This window comes from Sciurus vulgaris (assembly GCF_902686455.1).
Source record: "Sciurus vulgaris genome assembly, chromosome: 12".
Classification (NCBI taxonomy): Eukaryota; Metazoa; Chordata; class Mammalia; order Rodentia; family Sciuridae; genus Sciurus; species Sciurus vulgaris.
The window spans coordinates 110489434-110504531 of record NC_136473.1 but is presented as its reverse complement, the minus strand read 5'-3'; the positions used below and the strand labels follow the sequence as shown (position 1 = coordinate 110504531).

The 15098-nt window shown below is 36.6% G+C and overlaps 1 protein-coding gene across 5 annotated transcripts in view; it reads right to left on the bottom strand.

Annotated features, from left to right (window-relative positions):
• The window catches only part of NME7 (NME/NM23 family member 7), a 201046-nt gene that overhangs the window by 87195 nt on the left and 98753 nt on the right, over positions 1-15098 (bottom strand). For all 5 annotated transcript variants that reach the window (XM_079106075.1, XM_079106072.1, XM_079106073.1 and 2 more), the window contains exon 10: positions 10176-10277. In XM_079106075.1, coding sequence (XP_078962201.1) covers positions 10176-10277 — 102 coding nt within the window. The remainder of the gene's footprint in view (positions 1-10175; positions 10278-15098) is intronic.

Below are 15098 nucleotides of genomic sequence, written 5' to 3'. Positions count from 1 at the left end.
CAGTTCAATCTTGGAATAGGGTAAAGGTTTTCAAAGTATGAGAGCAGATGAAGGTAGATATTCATTTTACAAAAATATTCAGATTCCCTTCAATAAGATCCTTTACATTTTTTTTTTTTTTTTTATTGTAAACAAATGGGATACATGTTGTTTCTCTGTTTGTACATGGAGTCAAGGCATACCATTTGTGTAATCCTAAATTTACATAGAGCAATGTTGTTTGATTCATTCTGTTATTTTTTTCCCTTCCCCCACCCCTCCCACCCCTCTTTACCCTCTATACAGTAGTTCCTTCCTCCATACTTGCCCCCCTCCCTAACCCTAACTCTAACCCTTCCCTCCCCCCCATTATGTGTCAACCTCCACTTATTAGCGATATCATTCGTCCTTTGGCTTTTTGAGATTGGCTTATCTCACTTAGCATGATATTCTCCAATTTCATCCATTTGCCTGCAAATGTCATAATATGATGTGATTTACATAATCATAATAAGCTTTAGGAACACATTTTTCATGAAACAAAGCATGATCATGTGCTATGATATGAATAGGAAGAGTACTGTGGACCTTTAAGAGCTGAGGCCTAGTAGGAGGTCTTTCAGTCACTGGAGTGGTACCCTCAAAGGGAACTGAGGAATCCTGGCCCATCCTGTCTCTCTCTGCTTCCTGGCTTTCGATTTGAACTATATGCTGTGACACCCACTCCCTACCACTGCCATCCAGTAAGCTCAACAGGGGCCACAGATCTTGGACTGGAACCTCCAGAACTGTGAGCTAAATAAATACTTTATAAGTTAATTGCCTCAGGTACTTCATTATAGTAGCACAAAACTGACCAATACAGTATGTTAAATTATTTTGGCTTAACAAGACCCACCAGTCCAAGAGCAAATGTAATCTGCACAAATTTTCCACACAATTTACTACTTCTTCGACGACTCTCAGTCTCCTAATGGCTCAGCATGAAAACTGCTAAACTTACTCAACAGGAAAATTCTTCAGCAGGTGCAATCAAAATCTTTTCAAGAGATAAATCTGGAATGAATTTTCTGCCCAGGTGGATTTATTTTCTGCATGTGATAGTGTGAAGAGTGAATACATCTCTAGTTGTAAAGAAATATGTGATATTTTTTCTATTGGCTTCCAAATGTTTTCAAATATCTCTATTAGTAAAATATGTATATATTTTAATAGATATAAATGTACTCCTATCCATACATTATATTTTATTAAAAATCTCTTATTTTGGGGCAGTAAAATAGAAAATTATGGTCAATTATCTCCCATCCCACTGCTTCCCTAATGAGTTGTCTTGTGAACCACTCTATTTGGATACTGCTTCTAGAGAGGCCAGAAGAAATTTTGTTCATAAACTCATTGTTTGTAAGACCACAAAGAAGAAAAAACTGCCAATAGCATAGACATCAATGATGCAATGAGGTCAATGTCTGTAACATGTACTATTACAAGAGATCTACTGGTTTCTGTTAGACTGAATTCACTTATGAAATAGGTCTAAATCTTAGAAAAGAATAAAGAAAAAAGATTCATTTTGGAAAGTAACATATATTCAAGCAATCAGTGAGTACCAGATATTAGGTATACATAAAAATAGTCCATTTACTAATTCATCCAGTATTAATCACATGACCATTATGTACCTGGCAGTCTTCCAAGCAATAATTATATTTACATATATTGTAACAGGGTCTTTCTTTGGATATGAGAATTGCAGGCAATGAAGAAATGGATTTCTAAATTATTTTAAGAAGAATACTACATAATAGGTTGGCACACATGCAAGTTTAAAGTGAGTTCTTGTTAATTATCAATTCTGGCTTCTGCTAGAGTTAGACATAAGTTTTTCCAACAAATATAGTCCACATTTATCATTCATATAAACCTAGTAGCATCTGGCATAAGAACTAGCATGTAGTAAGCATTCAATTCCTATTTATTGGAGAAGTGAGGGGGAAAAGGGAGAAGAAAGAGGCGAGAACCAGATAAAACAAAGAAGTCTGAGGTCAAAGAGAAAGGAACATCTCACCGTCCTGGAAGCATGGTTTGTAACTATTACCATTGTGCTTCTTTTGACCTGGGAACACCATCAAAGGCATGTGGTCCTGCCTGACAGACTAATCTGCATTTAGAAACAGTATGTAATTCAGGATCCTGAGAGTCAAAGGGAGAAGCAATTCTAACAGATATATGCCTCTGCATTTAAAAGTTAATTAACGAGGCTCTTTTCATGGGGCGATCCAAGATGGCAGACTAGAGGATGACTGCATTTCCACTTGCTCCAGAACCCAGGATTCAAAAAGGGGAGGCATTGAGAGACTCAGACTAAAATAGAAGCACGGGGTGAGTCTCCCCCACCCGGTGAAGCTCAGCCTAGGCGGCAGGCCCAGATTCGGGAAGCTTATTAGAGTAGGGCAGGGCAGCTAGAGCCTCCCCCAGGCAGCCCTGAGCACTCTGGCAGTGGGCTCCTCCCACAGGGCCAGATTCTCCAGCTTCTCGGAGCAGGCCCCCCAGTGAGAGCCTTTCTGCACAGAACCAACTCCAAGTCCCTGAGCCACCGCAGCGAGCTCCGGCCCGCCTGCAGGTTGCTTCAGAGACCAGGACAGGGCAGCCAGGGACTTCTCCAAGCAGCCCAGCTCCCTCCGGCGGGAAGCGCCTTTCTAGGCTAGCTTCTCAGAGCAGACCGGCCAGTGAGAGCCTTTCTACACAGAGCCAGCCACAAGTCCCCAAGCCAGCGGAGACCTCCAACCCGCAAGCAGCCTCTGGGACCAGGGCAGGGAAGCCAGAGACCTCTCCAGGTCTCTCTCCCTGGAATCACTAGCGGGCTAGAGGTAGCTTTCGTCGGAAGCATTGCATTATCAAGTTACCCCAAGACTTCAGGCTACTGAAGGCTGGGAGGTGATACACGGGAAATCTACAGGGACACTATAAGCCAATAGAGGAAACCTGCAATATCACAGAGTCCCACTGACATCTGACCAATATGAGAAAACAAGGGAAGAAAATGTCCCAAACAAACCTAGATGCTACATCAATAAAACCCAATGACAGCACAGCAGAAGACATGTCAGAAAGGGAGTTCAGAATGTACATAATTAAAACAATCAGAGAAGCAAACGAGGAGATGAAAGAGCAAATGCAGGCATTAAATGATCACACCAATCAACAGTTAAAAGAGCAAATATGGGAAGCAAGAGAGATAGAGATACTGAAAAAAAACAAACAAACAGAAATCCTTGAAATGAAGGAAACAATAAACCAAGTTAAAAACTCCATAGAAAGCACAACCAATAGAATAGAACACCTGGAAGACAGAACCTCAGACATTGAAGAAAAAATATTTAATCTTGAAAACAAAGTTGACCAAACAGAAAAGACGGTAAGAAATCATGAACAGAATCTACAAGAATTATGGGATATATCATGAAAAGGCCAAATTTAAGAATTATTGGGACTGAGGAAGGCTTAGAGAAATAAACCAAAGGAATGAACAATCTATTCAATGAAATAATATCAGAAAATTTCCCAAATCTGAAGAATGAAATGGAAATCCAAGTACAAGAGGCTTATAGGACTCCAAATATACAAAATTACAACAGACCCACACCAAGGCACATTATTATGAAAATACCTAACATACAAAATAAAGACAGAATTTTAAAGGCCGCGAGAGAAAAGAATCAAATTACATTCAGGGGGAAACCAATACGGATATCAGCAGGTTTTTCAACCCAGACCCTAAAAGTTAGAAGGGCCTGGAACAACACTTACCAAGCCCTGAAAGAAAACGGATGCCCACCAAGAATCTTATGCCCAGCAAAACTTACTTTCAGATTTGACGATGAAATAAGATCCTTCCATGATAAACAAAAGCTAAAGGAATTTACAAAAAGAAAGCCAGCATTACAGAACATTCTCAGCAAAATATCCCATGAGGAAGAGATGAAAAACAACGATGCAAATCAGCAATGGGAGGAACTAGCCTAAAGGAATAGCCAAATAAAGGAGAAACCAAATCATGTCAAAAAACAAAAATGAGTCAAATGACTGGGAATACAAATCATATTATAATAATAACCCTGAATGTTAATGGCCTGAACTCATCAATCAAAAGACATAGACTGGCAGGTTGGATTAAAAAGAAAAATCCAACAATATGCTGCCTGCAAGAGACTCATCTCATAGAAAGAGATACCCACAGACTAAAGGTGAAAGGATGGGAAAAAATATACCATGCACACGGACACAGCAAAAAAGCTGGAGTATCCATCCTCATTTCAGATAATGTGGACGTCAAGCCAAAACTAGTCAGAAGGGATAAAGACGGACATTACATATTGCTTAAGGGAAGCATAAATCAGCAAGACATAACAATCATAAATATCTATGCCCTGAACATTGGCTCATCCATGTACGTCAAACAAATCCTTGTCAATTCCAGAAATCAAATAGAACACAACACAATAATACTAGGCGATTTTAACACACCTCTCTCACCGCTGGATAGATCGTCCAAACAAAAATTGAATAAAGAATCCACAGATCTCAATAACACAATCAACAATTTAGACTTAACTGACTTATATACAATATACATCCAACAAAGAACCAATACACTTTCTTCTCAGGAGCACATGGATCCTTCTCTACAATAGACCATGTTTTATGCCACAAAGCATAAAAAACAGAAACTTCTCCAATACTTGGAGATTAAATAATATACCATTATATGATGAATGGATAACAGAAGACATCAGGAGAAAAATTTTAAAATTCTCAGAAGTAAACGAGAACAAAGACACATCATATCAAAATCTCTGGGACACTATGAAAGCAGTACTTAGAGGAAGATTTATTTCATGGGGCGCATTCAACAAAAGAAGTAGAAATCAACAAATAAACAACACTACGGCTCAAAGCCCTAGAAAAAGAAGAGCAGACCAACACCAAAAGTAGTAGAAGACACGAAATAGTTAAAAAATCAGAGCCAAAATCAATGAAATTGAAACAAAAGAAACAATCGGAAAAATTAACAAAATAAATAGTTGGTTCTTTGAAAAAATAAACAAAACTGATAAACCCTTAGCCACACTAACAAAGAGAAAGAGGGAGAAAACTCAAATTACTAAAATTCGCAATGAACAAGGAAATATCACCACAGACACAAGTGAAATACAAAACAATTAGAAGCTATTAAATCTATACTCCAACAAAACAGAAAATCTCGAAGACATCAACAAGTTTCTAGAGACATATGAATTACCTAAACTGAACAAGGAGGACATACACAACTTAAATAAATCAATTTCAAACAATGAAATTGAAGAAGTCATCAAAAGCCTACCAACAAAGAAAAGTTCGGGACCAGATGGATTCTCAGCCGAGTTCTACAAAACCTTTAAAGAAGAGCTCATTCCAGTACTTCTCAAAGTTCTCCATAAAATAGAAGAGGAGGGAACCCTCCCAAACTCATTCTATGAAGCCAATATCACACTGATACCTAAACCAGACAGAGACACATAGAGGAAAGAAAATTTCAAACCAATATCCTTAATGAACATTGATGCAAAAATTCTCAACAAAATTTTAGCAAATTGCATACAAAAATATATTAAAAAGATAGTGCACCACGATCAAGTGGGTTTTATCCCAGGGATGCAAGGTTGGTTCAACATCCGGAAATCAATAAATGTCATTCACCATATCAACAGACTAAAAGTTAAGAATCACATGATTATTTCAATAGCTGCAGAAAAAGCATTCGATAAAATATAGCATCCATTCATGCTCAAAACACTAGAAAAAATTGGGGTAGTGGGAACATTCCTTAACATTGTAAAGGCCACCTACGCTAAGCCCATGGCCAATATCATTCTAAATGGTGAAAAACTGAAAGCATTCCCCCTAAAAACTGGAACAAGGCAGGGATGCCCTCTTTCACCACTTCTATTCAATATCGTTCTTGAGACTCTAGTCAGAGCAATTAGACAAACCAAAGAAATTAAAGGGATACGAATTGGAAAAGAAGAACTCAAACTATCCCTGTTCGCTGATGACATGATTATATATTTAGAGGAACCTGGAAATTCCACCAGAAAACTCATACAACTCATAAGTGAATTCAGTAAAGTAGCAGGTTACAAGATCAATGCTCATAAATCCAATGCATTTTTATACATAAGTGATGAATCTTCAGAAAGAGAAATTAGGAAAACTACCCCATTCAAAATAGTGTCGAAAAAAATAAAATACTTGGGAATCAATCTCACAAAAGAGGTGAAAGACCTCTACAATGAGAACTACAGAACACTAAAGAAAGAAATGAAAGAAAACCTTAGAAGATGGAAAGATCTCCCATGTTCTTGGATAGGCAAAATTAATATTGTCAAAATGGCCATACTATCAAAAGTGCTATACAGATTCAATGCAATTCCAATTAAAATCCCAATGATGTACCTTACAGAAATAGAGCAAGCAATCATAAAATTCATCTGGAAGAATATGAAACCCAGAATAGCTAAAGCAATCCTCAGTAGAAAGAGCGAAGCAGGGGGTATCACAATACCAGATCTTCAACTCTATTACAATGCAATTGTAACAAAAACAGCATGGTATTGGTACCAAAATAGACAGGTAGATCAATGGTACAGAATAGAGGACACAGACACAAACCCAAATAAATACAATTTTCTCATACTAGACAAAGGGGCCAAAAATATGCAATGGAGAAAAGATAAGCCTCTTCAACAAATGGTGCTGGGAAAACTGGAAATCCATATGCAACAGAATGAAATTAAACCCCTATCTCTCACCCTGCAGAAAACTCAACTCAAAATGGATCAAGGACCTCGGAATCAGACCAGAGACTCTGCATCTTGTAGAAGAAAAAGTAGATCCAAACCTTCAACGTGTTGGCTTAGGATCATACTTCCTTAGCAGGACTCCCATAGCCCAAGAAATAAAAGCAAGAATCAACAACTGGGATAGATTCAAACTAAAAAGCTTTCTCTCAGCAAAGGTAACTATCAGTAATGTGAAGAGAGAGCCTACAGAGTGGGAGAATATCTTTGCCACTCATACTTCAGATAGAGCGCTAATTTCCAGAATCTATAAAGAACTCAAAAAACTCTACACCAAGAATACAAATAATCCAATTAACAAATGGGCTAAGGAAATGAACAGACACTTCACGGAAGAAGATGCACAAGCAATCAACAGATATATGAAAAAATGTTCAACATCTCTAGTAATAAGAGAAATGCAAATCAAAACTACCCTAAGATTTCATCTCACCCCAATTAGAATGGCGATTATCAAGAATACGAGCAACAACAGGTGTTGGAGAGGATGTGGGGAAAAAGTTACACTCATACGTTGCTGGTGGGTTGCAAATTAGTGCAGCCACTCTGGAAAGCAGTATGGAGATTCCTCAGAAAGCTTGGAATGGAACCACCATTTGACCCAGCTATCCCACTCCTTGGCCTATACCCAAAGGACTTAAAATCAGCATACTACAGAGATACAGCCACATCAATGTTCATAGCTGCTCAATTCACAATAGCCAGATTGTGGAACCAACCTAGATGCCCTTCAGTTGATGAATGGATAAAGAAACTGTGGTATATGTATACAATGGAATATTATCCGCCATGAAGAATGATAAAATTATGGCATTTGCAGGCAAATGGATGAAATTGGAGGATAGCATGCTAAGTAAGATAAGCCAATCTCAAAAAACTAAAGGACGAATGATCTCGCTGATAAGCAGTGAGGACATATAATGGGGGGTAGGAGGGGTTAGCGTTAGGGTTAGGGTTAGGTTTAGGGTTAGGGATAAGGAACGTGGTAAGAATGGAGGAAGGAATGACTGTATAGAGGGAAAAGAGGGGTGGGAGGGGTGGGGGGGAAGGGAAAAAAATAACAGAATGAATCAAGGAACATTGCCCTATGTAAATTTATGATTTTTAATAAAAATAAATAAATAAAAGTTAATTAACTTTCAGGTTTATCATAAAATAAAAATCATTTTCTCTTATTATAAAAGCAAAATAAGCACTTTAAGGAAAATTTGTAAAATACATGAAAAATAGAATGAACATATTATCAAAGATAACCAATATTAACATCTTACATATTAAATTAGCTCAAAATTTTAAAACCCCTGGGGATCTGAATTTCTATAATTCTATGGAAGGCTCACAAGCAATAAAAATGAAAAAACAAAAACAAAAATCCACAATAGAGTAATTCTAACCATGCTTAATGAAGCAAGATTCATGGCCTGCAAGTTTCCAAATTAAGCTATCATAGGTTATGACCCATAAGGAACAACATCTCATTTAAGTTATCTCTATTTTGCCCCAGCCATAGGACCTAGCATCACTGCATGTGATATTCAATCAGTAAATATTCACCGAATAAACATCTAGAAAGTAAGAGAGTCAGCATGTTTTTCTCTTCAGAGTCTACAACTGCACACCTGCTCATTCCCCAGCTCTTCCCGAACGATGCCACCCTGTCATTCCCTGCCTGTACTTCAGCTCCAACAACAGTAAAGAGGCTGCTATAGCCCAAAGGTGACACTATAATTCTACTATTTCCCATCTTCAACACCAAATTACGTTTCACTCACTCCTCACAATTCAACTCAGATGTCATTCTCCTCAAGAAGTCTCCCTGACCCTTGTTACCCATTCTTAGGCTGAGCTAAGTGCTATATAATTCAAGTTCCTATAATACCTGCAAACAATGCAAATGACATAGTGCATAAAATTAGCCACTAAAATGGTTGCTCATTTGTAGACTGTCAGCTCTTAAAGCTCCTATCTTTATATTTACAAATACCTGCACAGGTTCCACAATATTTATTGAACGAATGAAAGACTGAAAAAAGTGAACAAATATCTCACTCCTTTTTTGTTCTATTTTTCATTTCTTATTTATTCCTACTTGTTTGATCAGCTGTTCATTCACACTTTTTATCTTAAAAATGAATACCCATTCTGTAGTAAAGATAAATTAAAAATGAGAAGAATGGCAACAACTGAGTAGCTTTCTCTTCAAGATAAAAAGTATCCCTTCCTGTCTTAAGTTTAGTGCTTAGTAAACAGCATCACCACTGTTTTCTCTAAAGCCCTCACAGTAGAATCAGGCATAACTACCACATGTTTCTAATAGATGGGATTCATATCTACTTTTTCCTGGAGAAGACATGAAGGAGACCCTGCTCCTTTCTAGAGCCTCTGTCTTTAACCTCTTCCCATCTAGTCTCCTGTTACATCAAAGGAATAATTCAGGATACTCGAAACTGAGCTACGTACAAGTAATTCCTATCTCCTCCCATATAGGATTCAAATTATACAGAATCTATATTCCTATTCTGGCTTTTAAAGCTACCCATTCCATACTTGTACCTACTAGCATTATCTACCTTATTTTTAAGAAAATATACTTCCTTGTGCTTCAGGTATTCATTTTCCCATTGCTGCACAGAAAATTTGCAAATTTCTTCATTGCTTTCTTTGTGCATGCATTAGTTTTCTTTGTGTATGCATTTTCTTTGTTCCCTAATTTGTCTTTGAAATCCCGATTTACATCTCTCTTCTCTAACAAAGTCTCACTACCTCCAGTTCACAGGAATGGCTCCTTTGCTATATAACACTTTTGGTATTTCAATTTTGCCTGAACATCAATATTTTGGTCCTTACCTGTATTTTTCTCTGTCTCAGAAATCTCTATATGTGTACTCTGAGATCACTGACAAGTGACAAGCTCCATTGCTCACATTTACTTATGGATCTCATATGATGTCACCGTATTGATATTTTTCACATTTAGAGCTCTATTTATGTCTTTCCTATGTCAGAGGATAATGACTTGATTTCTATTATAAAGTTTGCAAAATTAGACAATTTAGCAAAAGGAAACAATAAAAAGTGCCAGAATAAATGCTTCTGTATATTCTAAATTGTCACAAAGCTAGTAAAAATTATCTTTCTTGGAATATTACATAAAGTTGTTATTTGAAATACTATTGAGTAAAAAATTTTGTATATATTCACTTTTATATTACTTATAAAAGAATAAACCAAAAATATCAAATCTGTTTAAATTTTAAGTGAATGTATACACAAACTAGATTAATAGTTACAACTTACAGGATCTGCGGGTCCACAGAATTCTCGAAATGTCTTCGTAGAATTATTCTGTTGAATCTCCATTGCTACGCAAGGGCCAGAATACAATTCGGTCACCATCTCCTATGAGGTGTAATAGAAAAGAATACAAAAGACAATATAATTTAATAATATTTTTGCCCCCTGTCTTTTAATTGTGCCACTATTCCACTAATCCTTCAGAGTTAAAAGTCACCTCTGGCTTCTTTCCCACCTGTATAATGTGTACCAGTTGTTCCCAAATTTTGTTCATTTTTCCTGCAAAAAATATTTTTAGATACTTCATCTCCATTCCTGCCATTACTGCCATTTTAATGTACTGCTCTGCTACTTGAAACTCTCCTTATTTGAAATTATCTTCTAGTATATCTTCCTTCCAAAGGTCTCTCTCTCTCTCTCTCTCCTTGAACCCAGTGATGACAAATTAACATATAAAAACAAAATGGTTTTTTTGAAGAACCTTTTAAAAACCATAACACATTATAGCAACAAAGAATAACAGGGACCAGATTTATTTTCCCCACCTTAAACTTTCAGAACCCAGACAAAATATACAAAACAGTTTTCAGTTTCTGGATGACAGGCATCATAGAGCATGGCCCTCAGGAGAAGGGCAACAAGTGAAGTCAGCCACACAGGTGCCCCACTGCAAATGTCATCACAACAAAACAAAACCAAAACACACCAGGGGGGTGAACGGAATAAGACAGTGTGAACAAAAAATGAAGCTAAAAACAGTCAACAGAAACCATTCAAAAAAGCAAGGAAATAAAGAAAAATGAAGAAAATGAAAAAGAAAAAGATATGCGGGACAACATTGAGCTATCTAATACATGTATAATTAGAGTCCTTAAAGAAAAGTTGACAAACAGAAAATATTTCAAGAATTGCTAAAATTCTTCCAACTTCATTGAAATACATAAAAACAACAAAACTCATTGAGAATAAATGTAAAGAAAAGTACAACAGAGACATCATAATCAAATTAGCCAAAATCAAAAAACCTTAAAAGCAGCTGGGGGAGAAAAACATATTACACAACAGAGGAGCAGATAAGGACAGTCACACCAAGAAGGCAGCATGCCTGTCAACCTAATATTCTCAAAAGCAAAGGAAAAATAGAGACTTTTCCAGACAAGAGCTGGGAGTATTCACCACAAACAGCGTTATACCTTAAGAAATGGTAAAGGAAGTTCTTCAGGAAGAAGGGGAAAAATGCCAGACAAAAATAGAGATCTACACAAAACTATAGTAAACATGCAGGTGAATATAAAACACATTATCTTTTTTTTTTTTTAGTTGCTTAAAAAGGTAATTATTTAAAGCAAAAAATATGAAGAGTGTAGTGTAAGAAGTAAAGTGCACCACGGCAGCGGCACGAGGAAGGAAACACAGGCGCCTGATTAGGATGTGGACTGCTGGGGCGGCAAACTGGAGCACACCAAGCGTGCCCGCGCAGATCTGGAGCACCCAGCAGATCTTCCTCCCTCCCCTTCAGCAGGCAGAAGGGGGAACAATCATGAAGACTGGGGCAGAACAACAGTGGGGAATATATGAAGATGCAAAGTATCAGGAGCTGAGAGAGGCAGGAAGGAAGTGAAAGCAGGACAGACCACGCAGGCCACGCGAGGCCTTTTGATTACAGAACTGAGGCCAGATACTAATCCAAACTGTCGACTTACTTAATAGAAATGGCAGAAGTTAAAAGAGAAGGGAAAGAATTTCTTAATACAGTACACATAACCCTTCTCATTAGAATCCCTAAATATGTTCCAAAGTCAATTTGTTATTTCAAAAAATGTCATATGTAATTGATTTCTTATATAAAATCATGCTGAGTTTGATCTTGTTTCATGACACTGAAGAACTGCCTACACATAAACATCAAGAGCAAGTTCTCAGTAGGAGTAGAACGTATAATATAAACACATGTTCCAAAAGAGAAATGAATTCTGCCTGCTTGCCTTTCCTTCTTCTCTCTTCTCTTCTTAGTCTTAGCTTCAGTCTCCCTTTGCTTTCTTTTAGTGTAAGGAATAGATACCATTAAAATACAGATACGCAGGGCTGCTCAAAATGCACAAAATGTCAAGAAAAACATGTTGAGCTAAGAACGCCACCAAAAGCATAACATTCCTTAAAAGGTAGACTTAAAAATTTAAATCATTTAGTTTTTATTAAGGAGCAGATTTTCTAAATAAAAAAGGATGAATCTGCTTCATTTCATGCCTTGCTGACCTAACCTGACTTAATTCATGTTGGTCCTCACCAAGACTACAACTCCACTAATGCAAGTAGCATGCTTTCTATGTATGACATGGCCTGTGTGGCAAAAATAAAAGAGAAGACTCCCTAGAAAAGAACCTGGTTGAGGAGCAAGGCACCAGCACAAAGCTGAGAAAACTGATAAGGAGGGAAACCAACAACTTTGAAATATCTACCAGTGCTGTTATTAAGGGGAAAGATTTGGCTTGCTTGATTATAGTTACTTGTAAGAATGTATTTCATTGCCCTCTGAATAACTTCCTATTCATCATTATTCACTTGATTCCATCTGCCTTAGTATCTTTCAATTAGCCATTAAGTATCTCTGTGGAGTTACATTATAATGTGAAGAACTATTTACTTATAACTTTCTAAAGCATTTCAGACATATCGTCATTCACTCTGAGAATATTATAAACTTCAAAGAAAAAGTCAAAATGTATTACAGTCCCAAACAAGTTTGTCTTGGTGTGGTGGTGCCTTTTTTTTTCTGCATTCCTCCTATAAAATTTTGCTTCATAAATGAAATAATACTGCATTTTCTACTAGATCTCAGGGATAAGAATGCCTCAGTTAATGGGCATGATCAACAATGTTTCTAGCAGTAAGAATGCTTTAAGAAATATCTTTTTAGAAATTTTTAATTTGCAAATAGCTGTGTATATAAATGGGGTACAATGTGCTATTTTGATTTATGTACAGAGATAACAGAGATTCAATCAAACTAATTAACATATCTATCCCCTCGGCAATTTATCACGTTATAAGAATGTTAAAAATCTATTTTAGTAAAGTTGAAATACACATTACTAGCAACCACAGTATGTATGTGTGTGTGTGTGTGTGCATATATATATATGCGTGCACATAACAATCTGGTTCATTGAGCAGTTTCTCCTTCTTCCTCCCTGTCAATCTCCTTCCTCTATTCCATTTTTCTCCCTTGTGTTTTCATAAGTTTCCTTTTTAAAACACTTCTTTATTTTTATCTGGTTTCCACATATGATTAAAAACATTTGACACTTCACTTTCTGAGTCTGGCTTATTTCACTTGACATGATATTCTCCAGTATCACCCATTTATCAGCATGTGACATAATTTCATTCTTCTTTTGGCTGAGTGAAACTCCATTGTGTATATACACCACATTTTTTTTTTTAACCATTTTTCTGTTGACTGGCACCAGGGCTGGTTCCATAATTTGACTATTGCAAATTGTGCTTCTATAAATATTGATGTGCCTGGATCACTATAGCATCCCGATTTTAGTTCTTTTGGATATATGCCAAGGTGTGGGATAGCTGGTCACATGGTGGCTTCATTCCTAGTCTTTTGAGGAATCTCCCTACTGCTTTCCACAGTGGTTGGACTAATTTGTAGTCCCACCAACCATGTATATCTTTCCCCCACATCTTTGTCGGCATTGTTATTGTTATTCTTGATGACTAGAGTGAGATGAAATCTCAGTGTAGTCTTGATTTGCATTTCCCTGACTGCTAAAGATGTTGAATACTTTTTCATATATTTGTGAGCCATTTGTATTTCTTTTGAGAATTATCTGTTTAGTTCATTTGTCTATTTATTGATTGGGTTATTTGGGTTTTTTGGTATTTTTTGAGTTCTTTATATATTCTGAATATTAATCCCCTGTTAATTGCTTCCTTTGCTGTGCAGAACTTTTTTATTTGATGCCATCATATTTGTTAAACCTTGGTTTTATTTCTTTAGCTTTCAGAGTCTTATCAAAGAAGTCAGTGCCTATGCCAATATGTCTGAGTATTCAGCCTACTTTGTTTTCTAGAAGTTGCAGTGTTCCTGATTTAATTCCTAGATCTTTGATCTACTATGAGTTGATTTTTGTGCATGGCGAGAGATAGGCATCTAATTTCATTCTTCTACATAGGGTTATCCAATTTTCCCAGCACCATCTGTTAAAAAGGCTCTTTTCTCCATGTTTTTGGCACTTTTGTCAAGTACCAGATGACCGTATCTGTATGGGTTTGTACCTGTGTCTTCCATTCTTCCATTGGTCTTCATGTCTGTTTTTATGCCAATACTATGCTGTTTTTTATAGTTTGGTAGGATCGTTTGAGAATAGATGTTGTGATGCCTCCAGCATCCCTCTTATTGTTTGACATTGTTTTGGCTATTCTCAGTCTTTTATTCTTCCATATAATTTTTAGAACTATTTTTTTTTAGGTCTGTGAAGAATGTCATTGGTATTTTGATGGTGTCTGTATTGAACCTATATGTTGCTTTTGGTGGTATGGCCATTTTAACAATATTAATTCTGCATATCTACAAACATGGGAGGTCTTTTCATCTTCTGAGGTCTCATTCAATTTCTTTCTTCAGTGTTCTATAATTTTCATGGCAGAGGTCTTTTACCTCCTTGCTTAAGATTTATTCTCAACTATTTCATTTTATTAGGCTATTGTGAATGGAATTACTCTCCTGATTTCTTTCTCAGTAGATTCATTACTGAAATACAGAAAAGCTAAAATTTTTTTCATGTTGATCTTGTAACCTGCTACTTGTTGAACTTACTAGCTCTAGAAGACTTCTGGTCTTCTAGATATAGGACCATGTCATTAACAAACAGAGAGAGTTTGACTTCTTATTTTCCTTTTTGTAACCTACAA